At 50.1% G+C, this 13,481-nt stretch overlaps 1 protein-coding gene across 6 annotated transcripts in view; it reads left to right on the top strand.

Annotated features, from left to right (window-relative positions):
• LOC125621552 (butyrophilin subfamily 1 member A1) overlaps positions 1-13,481 on the top strand; it is a 49,296-nt gene that overhangs the window by 22,329 nt on the left and 13,486 nt on the right. For all 6 annotated transcript variants that reach the window (XM_048818490.2, XM_075119829.1, XM_075119827.1 and 3 more), the window contains 2 exons: positions 4,656-4,763; positions 6,465-6,497. In XM_048818490.2, coding sequence (XP_048674447.2) covers positions 4,656-4,763; positions 6,465-6,497 — 141 coding nt within the window. The remainder of the gene's footprint in view (positions 1-4,655; positions 4,764-6,464; positions 6,498-13,481) is intronic.

Raw genomic sequence — 13,481 nt, 5'->3', positions numbered from 1 at the left:
GGCGAGGAGGCGATGTCAGCGCGGTCCCGTGAGTGATCAGGACATGGACACAGATTTCTCTGAAAGCATGGGCCCTGCCAATGCATGCATCATGGTGCTAATGGGGCAGGTTCATGCTGTGGAACGCCGATTCTGGGCTCGGGAAACAAGCACAGACTGGTGGGACCGCATAGTGTTGCAGGTCTGGGACGATTCCCAGTGGCTACGAAACTTTCGCATGCGTAAGGGCACTTTCATGGAACTTTGTGACTTGCTTTCCCCTGCCCTGAAGTGCATGAATACCAAGATGAGAGCAGCCCTCACAGTTGAGAAGAGAGTGGCGATAGCCCTGTGGAAGCTTGCAACGCCAGACAGCTACCAATCAATTTGGAGTGGGCAAATCTACTGTGGGGGCTGCTGTGATGCAAGTAGCCCACGCAATCAAAGATCTGCTGATATCAAGGGTAGTGACCCTGGGAAATGTGCAGGTCATAGTGGATGGCTTTGCTGCAATGGGATTCCCTAACTGTGGTGGGGCCATAGACGGAACCCATATCCCTATCTTGGCACCGGAGCACCAAGCCGCCGAGTACATAAACCGCAAGGGGTACTTTTCGATAGTGCTGCAAGCTCTGGTGGATCACAAGGGACGTTTCACCAACATCAACGTGGGATGGCCGGGAAAGGTGCATGATGCTCGCATCTTCAGGAACTCTGGTCTGTTTCAAAAGCTGCAGGAAGGGACTTTATTCCCAGACCAGAAAATAACTGTTGGGGATGTTGAAATGCCTATATGTATCCTTGGGGACCCAGCCTACCCCTTAATGCCATGGCTCATGAAGCCGTACACAGGCAGCCTGGACAGTAGTCAGGAGCTGTTCAACTACAGGCTGAGCAAGTGCAGAATGGTGGTAGAATGTGCATTTGGACGTTTAAAGGCGCGCTGGCGCAGTTTACTGACTTGCTTAGACCTCAGCGAAACCAATATTCCCACTGTTATTACTGCTTGCTGTGTGCTCCACAATATCTGTGAGAGTAAGGGGGAGACGTTTATGGCGGGGTGGGAGGTTGAGGCAAATCGCCTGGCTGCTGGTTACGCGCAGCCAGACACCAGGGCGGTTAGAAGAGCACAGGAGGGCGCGGTACGCATCAGAGAAGCTTTGAAAAACAGTTTCATGACTGGCCAGGCTACGGTGTGAAAGTTCTGTTTGTTTCTCCTTGATGAACCCCCCCCGCCCCTTGGTTCACTCTACTTCCCTGTAAGCTAACCACCCTCCCCTCCTCCCTTTAATCATTGCTTGCAGAGCCAATAAAGTCATTGTTGCTTCACATTCATGCATTCGTTATTCATTCATCACACAAATAGGGGGATGACTACCAAGGTATCCCAGGAGGGGTGGTGGAGGAGGGAAGGAAAATGCCACACAGCACTTTAAGCACAGCACTTTAAAAGTTTACAACTTTAAAATTTATTGAATGACAGCCTTCTTTTTTTTGGGCAATCCTCTGTGGTGGAGTGGCTGGTTGGCCGGAGGCCCCCCCACCACGTTCTTGGGCGTCTGGGTGTGGAGGCTATGGAACTTGGGGAGGAGGGCGGTTGGTTACAGAGGGGCTGCAGTGGCAGTCTGTGCTCCAGCTGCCTTTGCTGCAGCTCAACCATACACTGGAGCATACTGGTTTGGTCCTGCAGCAGCCTCAGCATTGAATCCTGCCTCCTCTCATCACGCTGCCGCCACCTTTGAGCTTCAGCCCTGTCTTCAGCCCGCCACTTACTCTCTTCAGCCCTCCACCTCTCCTCCCGGTCATTTTGTGCTTTCCTGCACTCTGACATTATTTGCCTCCACGCATTCGTCTGTGCTCTGTCAGTGTGGGAGGACAGCATGAGCTCGGAGAACATTTCATCGCGAGTGCGTTTTTTTTTCTTTCTAAGCTTCACTAGCCTCTGGGAAGGAGAAGATCCTGTGATCATTGAAACACATGCAGCTGGTGGAGAAAAAAAAAGGGACAGCGGTATTTAAAAAGACACATTTTATAAAACAGTCGCTACACTCTTTCAGGGTAAACCTTGCTGTTAACATTACATACATAGCACATGTGCTTTCGTTACAAGGTCGCATTTTGCCTCCTCCCACCGCGTGAACGGATTTTGGTTGAATGCCAGCAAACATACACTGCAATGCTTTGTTCTACAGTGATTCCCCAGTACGTGTTGCTGGCCTGGAGTGGTAAAGTGTCCTACCATGAAGGACGAAATAAGGCTGCCCTCCCCAGAAACCTTTTGCAAAGGCAGAACCGCAAATGCCAGGGCAAAGTAATCCTTTCACATGCTTGCTTTTAAACCATGTATAGCATTTTAAAAGGTACACTCACCAGAGGTCCCTTCTCCGCCTGCTGAGTCCAGGAGGCAGCCTTGGGTGGGTTCGGGGGGTACTGGCTCCAGGTCTAGGGTGAGAAACAGTTCCTGGCTGTCGGGAAAACCGGTTTCTCCGCTTGCTTGCTGTGAGCTATCTACAACCTCCTCCTCATCATCTTCTTCGTCCCCAAAACCTACTTCCGTATTGCCTCCATCTCCATTGAAGGAGTCAAACAACACGGCTGGGGTAGTGGTGGCTGAACCCCCTAAAATGGCATGCAGCTCATCATAGAAGCGGCATGTTTGGGGCTCTGACCCAGAGCGGCTGTTCGCCTCTCTGGTTTTCTGGTAGGCTTGCCTCAGCTCCTTCAGTTTCATGCGGCACTGCTTCGGGTCCCTGTTATGGCCTCTGTCCTTCATGCCCTGGGAGATTTTCAGAAAGGTTTTGGCATTTCGAAAACTGGAACGGAGTTCTGATAGCACGGATTCCTCTCCCCAAACAGCGATCAGATCCCGTACCTCCCGTTCGGTCCATGCTGGAGCTCTTTTGCGATTCTGGGACTCCATCATGGTCACCTCTGCTGATGAGCTCTGCATGGTCACCTGCAGCTTGCCACGCTGGCCAAACAGGAAATGAGATTCAAAAGTTCGCGGTTCTTTTCCTGTCTACCTGGCCAGTGCATCTGAGTTGAGAGCGCTGTCCAGAGCGGTCAGAATGGAGCACTCTGGGATAGCTCCCGGAGGCCAATACCATCGAATTGTGTCCACAGTACCCCAAATTCGAGCCGGCAACGTCGATTTAAGCGCTAATCCACTTGTCAGGGGTGGAGTAAGGAAATCGATTTTAAGAGCCCTTTAAGTCGAAATAAAGGGCTTCATTGTGTGGACGGGTGCAGGTTTAAATCGATTTAACGCTGCTAAATTCGACCTAAAGTCCTAGTGTAGACCAGGGCTCAGGGGGGATATGATAGAGGTACATAAAATCATGAGTGGTGTGGAGAAAGTGAATAAGGAAAAGTTACTTACTTGTTCCCATAATATAAGAACTAGGGGCCACCAAATGAAATTAATGGGCAGCAGGTTTACAACAAATAAAAGAAAGTTCTTCTTCACACAGCGCACAGTCAACCTGTGGAACTCCTTGTCTGAGGAGGTTGTGAAAGCTAGGACTATAACAGGGTTTAAAAGAGAACTGGATAAATTCATAAAGGTTAAGTCCATTAATGGCTATTAGCCAGGATGGGTAAGGAATGGTGTCCCTAGCCTCTGTTTGTCAGAGGGTGGAGATGGATGGCAGGAGAGCGATCACTTGATCATTACTTGTTAGGTTCACTCCCTCTGGGGCACCTGGCATTGGCCACTGTCAGTAGACAGGATACTGGGCTGGATGGACCTTTGGTCACACCCAGTATGGCCGTTCTTATGTTCATTCACATGGCATTGTTGTAGCCAGCATCGCAAAATATTTACATGCCACATGCGCTAAAGATTCATATGTCCCTTCTTGCTTCAACCACCATGTCCATGCTGATCACAGGTTCTGCTTGATAAGGATCCAAAGCAGCGTGGACCAATGCATGTTCATTTTCATCATCAGAGTCGGATGCCACCAGCAAAGGTTGATTTTCATTTTTGGTGGTTCAGGTTTGGTAGTTTTCGCATCAAAATGTTGCTCTTTTAAACATCTCCACACCTAATCCCTCTCAGATTTTGGAAGATACTTCAGATTCTTAAACCTTGGGTCAAGTGCTGTAGCTATCTTTAGAAATCTCACATTGGTATCTTCTTTGTGTTTTGTCAAATCTGCAGTGAAAGTGTTCTTAAAATGAACAACATGTGCTGTACACTTTGTACTCTGTGTTGTAATTGAAAATGTAGAAAAACATCCAAAAATATTTAATACATTTCAATTTGTATTCTATTGTTTAGCAGTGCGATTAAAATTGCGATTAATTTTTTTGAGTTAATCGCGCGAGTTAACTGCAATTAATTGACAGACCTAATATTTATATTTCACCTCTATATCCTAAATATATCTGATACATTTCAGCATTGGCTACATGAGGATAGCAGTAGCATAGCGGAGCTCCATTCTATTCCCTCCCTACCGCCGACATGCCTCCTCCCATTAATTAACCATGTTCAGTAACCAGGCTCAAGCTTGGAATTTCACTGGCTTAATAATAAAGCACAGAGGAGCCACATCTCACTGTGTATTTCCCTGTGAGACTCTTTTAACTAGTCACAGTGTCACCACTGTCACAGTGTCCTGCCTTCATTCTGCATGTGTTTGCTCCCAAGTCAATGGCCCTTTCTCTTGCAGAGCTGTTTTTCCCACAAGTCAATCCTTGGATGGTGGCTCTGGGTGTGATCCTGGCTGTTCTCCTTCCCCTGGCCGGTTACTGCTTCTGGAGGCAACACAGAGCAAAAGGTGAAGTAACAAGAGGGGGGAATTTGGTGAGAGAGAGAGAGAGAGAAATTGATTGATTGACCGATTGAAAAACAAAACCAAAAGTAGAGATACTAGGGTTGCCAACTCTGACTGAAGCTATTCCGGGAGATTTGTTTTCCAACATGACATAATGTAATTTTCTTAAAATATCTTATTAAAATTTCCTGGATTGCTTTCAATGGTCACTGGGAAATTGATGCTGATTTCGGGAGACTCCAGGCCAATCCTGGAGGGTTGGCAACCCTAAGAAATGCAGGGATTCAATGTTTGGAGGAGGTGTTAGGCAGTGGGAGCCGGGATGAGGGTGAAGAGGGAGCTGAATAAATTATGACTTTGTCTGAACCAAGAAATGTCAAGTGATTTCAACCCTTCAGATCTCACTCAAGGATCCCAATCGAATGTGATTCTGAACTGTTCCACGGGGATCAGCGTGGCTCAGATTGAAACACCATGTGGGGCTCAGTGAGCTGGGCTTGGAGTGCTGACATATGTAACTTGGCTGCTTGCAGGAAAAACAGAAACAAAGGAGGAGAGAGGGGGATTTCTTAGGGCCAATTCTGCCCCCCGTCGGTTCTTTCAGCCCCCCCTCCCTCCAGTTTAGCTGAGTAGGAGCTGCAGAAGGGCAAAGCAGTGGCTGTGAAAATGGACAGGTTAGCAATTACGTTATCTACACTAATATTTTTTCAGCCTGAGATCTTGCTGACCTGAGCATCCAGCTAAAGAAAGTCACCTCCACCCCATTCCTCTCCCCCCACCCCACATCTACCAAGACCCTAGGAAGAGCTGTTACCACTTATCATTAGGAGCAGGGGCAAGTACCACCTACAAGGTCAGGAATTGGCCTAGGATTGAACCAACCAAACTCCGTCCCTTATCCAGGTCAATGCTCCATTACCGTCACTCACTTCCCTCCCCCATCCCCACAGTCAGGAGCTGGGGAGAGCTGGGGCTGTTCAGGGGATGGGCACAGAGGGGAGCAGCCAGATCAGACAGGAGTGTGACAGGGCCCAGGCAGCAGGGATGGCTCCTGGGGGAGACATTTAGAGCAGCCTCTAGAGGTGATAGTCAGTGGGGCCCAGGCAGCAGGGACGCTAAGTGCAGGGATGTTGAGACAGATCTGTCTGTGTGTCCTGTTTGTCAGTCTGTCTGCCTCACTTTCGTAATTACAGAAAAATTACATGAATAGCGGGAACCGCGCCATAAACATGGCAGGGTGAAATCTCGCCTGTTGCCCTTTTCTCTCCCTAGATACCCTTCGACCTGATATGGAGAGCAAGAAAGGTCAATGTCTGGGCCCATTACATTGACCGACGGAAGAGTTATCCCCCTAAACATGACAGGGTGAAATCTCGCCATTATTAATTAACTGTTGCAACAATTTGCCAAGGGTTGTGGTGGATTCGCCAGCACTGGCAGTTTTTGCATCAAGATTGGATGTTTTTCTAAAAGATCCTCTGTAGGAGTTATTGTTGGGAAGCCCATGGGGTTGTGTTATGCAGGGGTCAGACTAAGTAATCACAATGGTCCCTTCTGGCCTTGGAATCTATGAATGGATGATCTTTCACCCTGTTCTCTCTCTAGAGACCCTGCTGTCTGGGCCAGTTACATTAACTAATAGTAGCATTATCCCCACAAACGCTACAGGGTGAAATCTCACGTCTCTCCCTTTTCTCCCTCTAGAGGCTCTGCGATCTGAGATGAAGACACAGAGAGGTCAGTGTCTGGGACCAATGGGATGGGTTGAAGATTTCACGTCATGTCAGTTGAATTAGCTCGTTCAAGGCAACTTAACTCAGTTGAAAGCCACTTTTAATGCAGTGGAGTCAGAGTTTAACACTTTTAGCTCAGTTTTAGCAGATGGAGTTACAGCCTGTTTTAATGAGTGATGGGGAACATCTCCATATCGGCACCAGAGCCCCAAGCAGTGAGCTCAGGGGCTGCTCGTGCTGACACAGATGGGCTCTGAAGGGGAAGGGATCACTTGTCCTAATAAACCCCATGGGAATTACAGAAATGGCACCTTGAGCCCAGGGTCATGAATACACCAGCCCAGCTTGGTCAGCCTCATTGATGGAGACTGCAAAAACCCACCCGTGGCTGCGAGTCTCGGAGCCTGGGTCAACTGACTGGGGATCATGCTGCAGGGCTAAATATTAGCAACGTAGACATCCCTGCTCAGGCTGGAGCCCAGGCTCTGAGACCCTCCTCCCTTGCCGGGTTTCAGAGCCCAGGTCCAGCCTGAGTGGGAATGTCTATACGGGTATTTTTCAGCCCCATAGTGTGAGCCCCAGAAGCCTGAGACCATTGACCCAGGCTCTGAGGGGTTTTTTGCAGTGTAGAGAAACCCAGAGAGACTTTTCCAGTATTTAACAGGATCCTCAGATGGGATTCCTCTTTGTTCTTGCCCTTCCATACCCTTGTGATGTGGGAGGGGGCAGGATTTCACCCTCAGCTCCACCCTGCAGTGACTCTGTACGATAACCATAGGAGGTCTGATCAATGCAGAGCAGTCTGTGAGGTTCTACATTAAATAAAACTGATTTTTAAAGGCACACAATGTTTTTCAACTTTCCCCTCATGATGTTACTACAGGGCAGAGTTAAGGTTATTTAGGTGCCTTAGCTGCACTTCTAGAGCACAGCATATTTGGATTTCTTTTAAATTTAACCTTAGTTCTGTTTCCTGGGTGTATAACACTTTAGGGATAATTACAAGATCCCTGTAATGTGTTTTACCCTTAAGTTACAAGTATACGTCCTCTCAATCTTAACTCTATAATAAGAGAAATTGCATTGTGCATTATGACCCAGATCTACAAGGAGATTTAGGCACCTAAACTCCAGACATGGGTGTCTCAATCCCAGTTTTAGCCACCGTCATCCACAACCCCCCACTTGGCTGACACCTAACCCTGTAGGTGGCTAAACTGACTTGCTACATAAATCTCTGCTGTAAAAGTTCTCTCAGTGTCTAAGTTTCTGCCTTGGGCACATGGAGCACACAGCTGCCTCAAGCTAGATGTCTGGGGACCTATCTCCCTCCTGTGGCCCAGAGCGACACACAAACTAGGGGAAGATGGGTGGAGGAGCCTCTATCTCACCCATGGGGTCTGATCCAACAGATGTGCTCAGATGCCACCCAACACTACACAGAACAGAGGTGGGAGACAGGGAGGAGGCAACCCTCCCTTATAACCTTTAGCCCAGGAGTTATGGTTCCCAGCTGGGATGTGGGAGACTCTGGTTTAGGTTCCCCCTCTCTGCGAGATGAAGAGAAAGGATTTGAACAGGGATTTCCCACCTCTCAGGAGAATGCTCTAAGCACTGGGCTATGGGACATTCTGATGTGAGTGTCCTTCAGTCTCTTTTGTTCAAGTTGTTACACTTTAATTAAATATTAATTGAGAATCACTTTGTAACCCCTCCGCCATCTTGTGTGCAGCATGGCAGGTGCCTTACTCTGTCTCACAAGACACACTGAGGTGCCTAAGCTGCCTGGCTCCAGAAGAGAGGCTCCTGGCTGTGGATTGCTAGCAGAGAGAAGATCCAAACTCCTGAGAGGGGCGGGACTTAGCACATACCCCTCTTGTCGGCATCTCCTATTGGCTGGCTTACATGACTCCTAGCACACTGGGTTTGTGAATCCCATTCTAAGGCACTTCTCCTCATTCATTGTACAGGGAGATTTGTGATGCCTTCAGGGTTACACGAGGTCTCTAGGGTGAATCGCTACAACCTGCTTACAGCATGTGAGAACCTTGTCTGTCCCCACTGGGGGAACTCTCCCAAAGCTACTGTCTCTCTGCAGGCTAACAATTCACACCCCCACTTTGTTACACTCGAGTGCCCAGTCCCCTGTCTCCTGGACACGGGCAGTCTGCGCCAATCTGCTGCCTCCGTGGAAGCAGTGCACCCCAACTTACTGGCTTCACCTTGGTTCTACACACTCCTTTGCACAAGGCACTTAGACGTGTCTAGAGCAAAACCAAATTGAAGTTTAATTAACGGAGCCTGAGACAGAGTTTCAAATGAAAGTAAGCGTAAGGGCTTGGAAACATAAAGTTACAGGTGAAAGAAACACAAAACACAGTCTATAGCCTATACTTGTTAGCAGGGCCCTATCTTGTCTGATAAGGTATTTCTCACCCACTGGTCAGTTCTACTCACAGTGGCTGCGAGAAGGCTGGTGCAGGGAATGGAGTTACGAATTTCGAGCCTTTCACACAATGAGGCTGAGGTTTTCGAAGCTCCCTAAGAGATCTGGATGCCCATCCAAATTCCTGTTTGGAACTTTGTTAAAACTTTATTTGTTTTCATACCTTTTGTTACTATAACATTAGTTTATAGGTGACTTTCAGAAAACCCTGAACTTCAAGCTAACAGCTTTTACATGGGGATAGTTATCTAGGTATCTGTAGTGAACAGTCCCTGAGATGTAGTCACTAATGCCCCTAATTCAGCTAAGTACTTAAGTATCCACTTAATTTCTTTGCTGAACTGAGGCCTAAAACAGGAGCTTTAAAGAACACAGGAGTGACCAGCGCAAATCAGAGCAGGGCCCTGCTAGCCTGGATCCTGTCTGTGACAGTGACCTGTACCAGCTGCTTCAGAGGATGATGTGAGAAACCCCGTAGTGGCCTGTGATGGAATAAGCTGCCTGTAGCCAAAGTGTCTTCCTAGCCCCCCTCAGTCAGAGGTTGACTTAAGCTCTGAAGCAGGAGGGTTTGTCTCCTACCCAAAATTATTGGGTTCTTTGTTTCTTTAAAAAATCTTACTCTCCTTGTTCCATTCTGACACTTCCCAGCTAACCAGATGAACTTCCTCTCCCTAACTGATGCCAGCAACCATTTTGCCATCTGGGACTCTCTCCTAACACCCCACCCCACCGCCGCCCCGCCCCACCACCCCATGTCCCTCTGCACAGGATCTCACTGATTTCTTTATAGAGAAAATGCACAAGGTCAAACATGACCTCGCCCCTCCATCCCTTCCAAAAGTTTCGCCTCTTCTCTCCTCCTCCAACCCCTCCACCTGCTCCCACACGCATCCCCTGATCTCCCTTTCTCGCTCGCATCCCTCATGCACCCTTCTCTTTAACTAACCTCCCCCTCTCTTCCGACCCTACCCTTTCCATACCAACATGGCTTAGTGCCAGCCAGGGGCTGTCCCTCCAGCCTGTGCCCTTCGAGCACTCTCCAGACACAGGGTCTCAGTGCCTTTCCCTCACTGCTTTGGTTTTACTTCTAAAAATAAAACTGTTTAACCCAAATACAGCGTATCAGCCACATCCTTTCCCCTGAGCTGGGTTCTTTGGCACAGGCCTAGCCTCTCCCTGCAGGATTGCACCCCACAGGCCATCTGCCTGACTATCAGACATAAACTGGGCTCTTTCCCCTGCCCCAGGGTGTCCTGCATGTGTCTTCCTGCTCCCAGCCGCTCTCCCTTAGCTGACGGACTTGCTGATTCATCAGGCTTTTATGAGGACCAGGAGATCTTCAAACCATCACTTGATCCCTGGCCTCAGCATCAGTTGAATATTCATAGACTGGCCCTGGGCTCAACTCCCCTTAAAGGACCGGCCACCCTGTGACACTTAGTCTCTCCCATCTTAAAACTTTCTATCCCCAATCCCAATTGCCTCTCTACCTACTGCCCCTTCTGCTTCCATCTCTAAGCTCAGTGAACGCTCTGTCTACAGTCACTGTCTGGAGTTCCTCTCCTCCAATTCCATCCTAGACCCACTCCCATCCAGCTCCCACCCCCTTGTACAACACTGAAACCGTTCTCACCAAAGTCTCTAACAACCTCTTCCTGGCCAGATCCTATGGCTTCTGTGTGATCCTCATCCTCCTTGTGCTAGCCTCATGCTCCTCCTTCTGACATCACCTCCTGTCTCCATTAAATCCTTGGCTTTCACAGCTCCCTCCTCTCCCACTTCTCCTCCTGCCTCTCTAATTGCTTCTTTGGTGTCTGTTCTGTTGGGTTGGTCTCTTCCTGTCTCCCTCTTTCAGAGAACGTCCCCCAAAGCTCAGTGCTTGGCCCCTTGCTCTCTTCTCTCCACACCCTGCCTCTAGTAGCTCTTATCTACATGCAGGGATTCAGATACCACCTCTACGCCAATGTCTCTCAAGCTCCTTCTTCGCTAAAGACTGTTCCCCCTCCATCCCATCCCACATCTCGGCCTGTCTGACATCTCCTCCTCGTCGATGTCCAGAGGGCAGCTCAACTCAACAGCTGAGTGTTTAATCTCTTCTGCACCCCTCACAGGCCTCCCTACCTTCCTAGTCTCTTCACCCCTTTGAATAACACCGCAAGCCGTCCCAGACGCAGGGGGCTGTGGCTGTTCTCCCTCCCTCCGTACCTCCCATCCCGCACACTGGGCCCACCAGAGCAAGGTACCAGGATCTCTGCCCCTCCTGTGGGCTAGGGATTGTGGCCTGGTGATGGGTTGTGAGGCCTGGACTGGCTGAAGGGAGCCCAGAGCGGAGTGGGAGGCCTGGGGTCTGGCCCTGCTCGAGGTGGCTTCATTCAGGAAGGGTCCAGGGGGTATTTCCCCTGCTCTGGCTGGGAGAACCACGGGGAGAACTGTAGGCCCAGATCGGGGGTTGGGGAGAGCAGAAAAAACTATCCTGTAGTTTTGAAATACAACGTTGGCCACCCTAACAACATGTCCATTCTCCAGTCACTCAGGCCAGAAATCTGGGCATCGTCTCTGACTCAGCCTCCCTCTGGGCCCCCATGTCCTGACCTCATCCCAGTCTCCCTGCTTCTGCTTACATAACACGTCACAGATTCATCCTCTTCTGTCTGTCCTGACAGCCCAGGCTCTCATTCCGGCCCATCATCTCATACCCACTGCTGTGATCTCTTCCTGTCCAGCCTTGACACCAGCCGCTTTGTCCCCTCACCTCCATCCAAAACACTGCTGCTAGGATCAGCCTTCAGGGGCTTGTCTCTGCTACCACATCCACCACTTGGTGTCCCTCCACTGAGACCCCCTTCAGCTCCACTCCCTCACAAGCTCTTTGTCTTTTGCCTTTAGGTCCCTCAGCAGTTAGTCCCACCCTGTCTGTCAGATCCACCAGCGTCACTGAGCGATCGGTGCTGCCTTCCCCTCCACCAGCGATGGCAACCTGCAGGGCCAGTTCTAGGGGTGGGTGAGCGGGTCCGTCACCCTTGGCACCAGCTTCCAGGGGGAACCGTACTGCTGCTGGCCTTTTTATTTATTTTTTCTCCTGGCAGCCTGGGTAGGGTGACTAGATAGTAAGTGTGAAAAATTTGGACAATTTTTTTGGGGGAAGGGGGGTTTAGTTGCACGTATAAGACAAAGCCCCTTATATTAGGATGGTCCTTATAATATTGGGATGTCTGATTACCATCAGCTTGCGTCACCTGCCTGTCTGCTTCTCCCTTAAACACCTCTGTGTTTTCTCCTGCTACCACTCCATGCACAGAAAAATGCCCCATCAGTATTTGTAAAGCTGCCCCCTTCTCCTCTCTTAAATCTCTCCTCCAAACCCAGCTGTGCTGTGGCCCCTGGAATCTCTCCTGTCTGGCACTGGCTGGGCACGTGGTGAGCTGGGCTTTGGTTTGTTTTGATTGTTACCACCCCCTCCCATCCCCTTTACCCCACTTATGTATTTCATCCCCCTGTTGTACCCTGTCTGCCATGCAGAGGGTGAGCTCCCTGAGGCAGGGACTGTCTCTTTGTTAGATGCAGTTTGTGTGGACTGAAGGGGGACAGTGGGTGTGTCTGGGAGCCATAGAAGAGGATGTTGCATTAATAGTGGTGGGATATAGTGAGGGACTGAGTGAGGGATTGTGCTGCAGGGATGGATAGAAAAGGGCAGATACTGGAGATAACACTCAGGAAGGAGCAGCGGTGTTTGGAAATGGCCTGGGTATGCAGAGGGAGGAATCAAAAATCGCCCTGAGATTGTGGGCGCTGAGATTTGGCCAGGAAGATCATTAGGGACCCCAGTGAGAGCCGTCTGACTAGAGTGGGAAGGAGGGACGTCAGACTGGAAGGGATCTAAGACAGTTGGAGGCATAAACACTGTTTGCAGACTGGGTTCACTGAGTTCAGAGATAAAGGGGAGGAGGGATATGGGGCAGTACCTGGAGGGGTGGGTGGGGAAGAGGGGCAGGTTTCTGAGTAAAGTTAGACATGGGCATAAATATTTTCAGGGTCAGGACCCTAGACTGTAAACTCTTTGGAGTAGGGATTGTGTCACCTTCCAGTCTGGAGTGTGCATGTGTACATGACCTAGCACTGTGGGGCCCAGCCCTGAGTATATGTGTATAGGACCTAGCGCCGTGGGGCCCAGCCCTGAGTGTGTGTATACAGAACCTAGCGCAGTGGGGCCCAGCTCTGAGTGTGTGTGTACAGGACCTAGCACAGTGGGGCCCATCTCTGAGCATAGGCGCCGACTCTGTGGGTGCTCTGGGGCTGGAGCACCCACAGGGAAAAATTGGTGGGTGCTGTGCACCCACCGGCAGCTCCCCACCCTCCTGCCCAGCTCACCTCCACCTCTGCTCTGCCTCCACCTCCTCCCCTGAGTGTGCCGTGTGCCCGCTTTTTCCCCCTAGCTCCCAGCGCTTGTGCCGCGAAACAGCTGTTTCGTGCTGCTGGGAGGGAGGGGGGATGCGGCGTGCTCAGGGGAGGAGGCAGGGCCGGGGCAGGGATTTGGGGAAGAGG

Source organism: Caretta caretta, chromosome 14 (assembly GCF_965140235.1).
Source record: "Caretta caretta isolate rCarCar2 chromosome 14, rCarCar1.hap1, whole genome shotgun sequence".
In the NCBI taxonomy this organism is placed as follows: domain Eukaryota; kingdom Metazoa; phylum Chordata; order Testudines; family Cheloniidae; genus Caretta; species Caretta caretta.
This window is presented reverse-complemented; position numbering and strand designations above follow the sequence as displayed.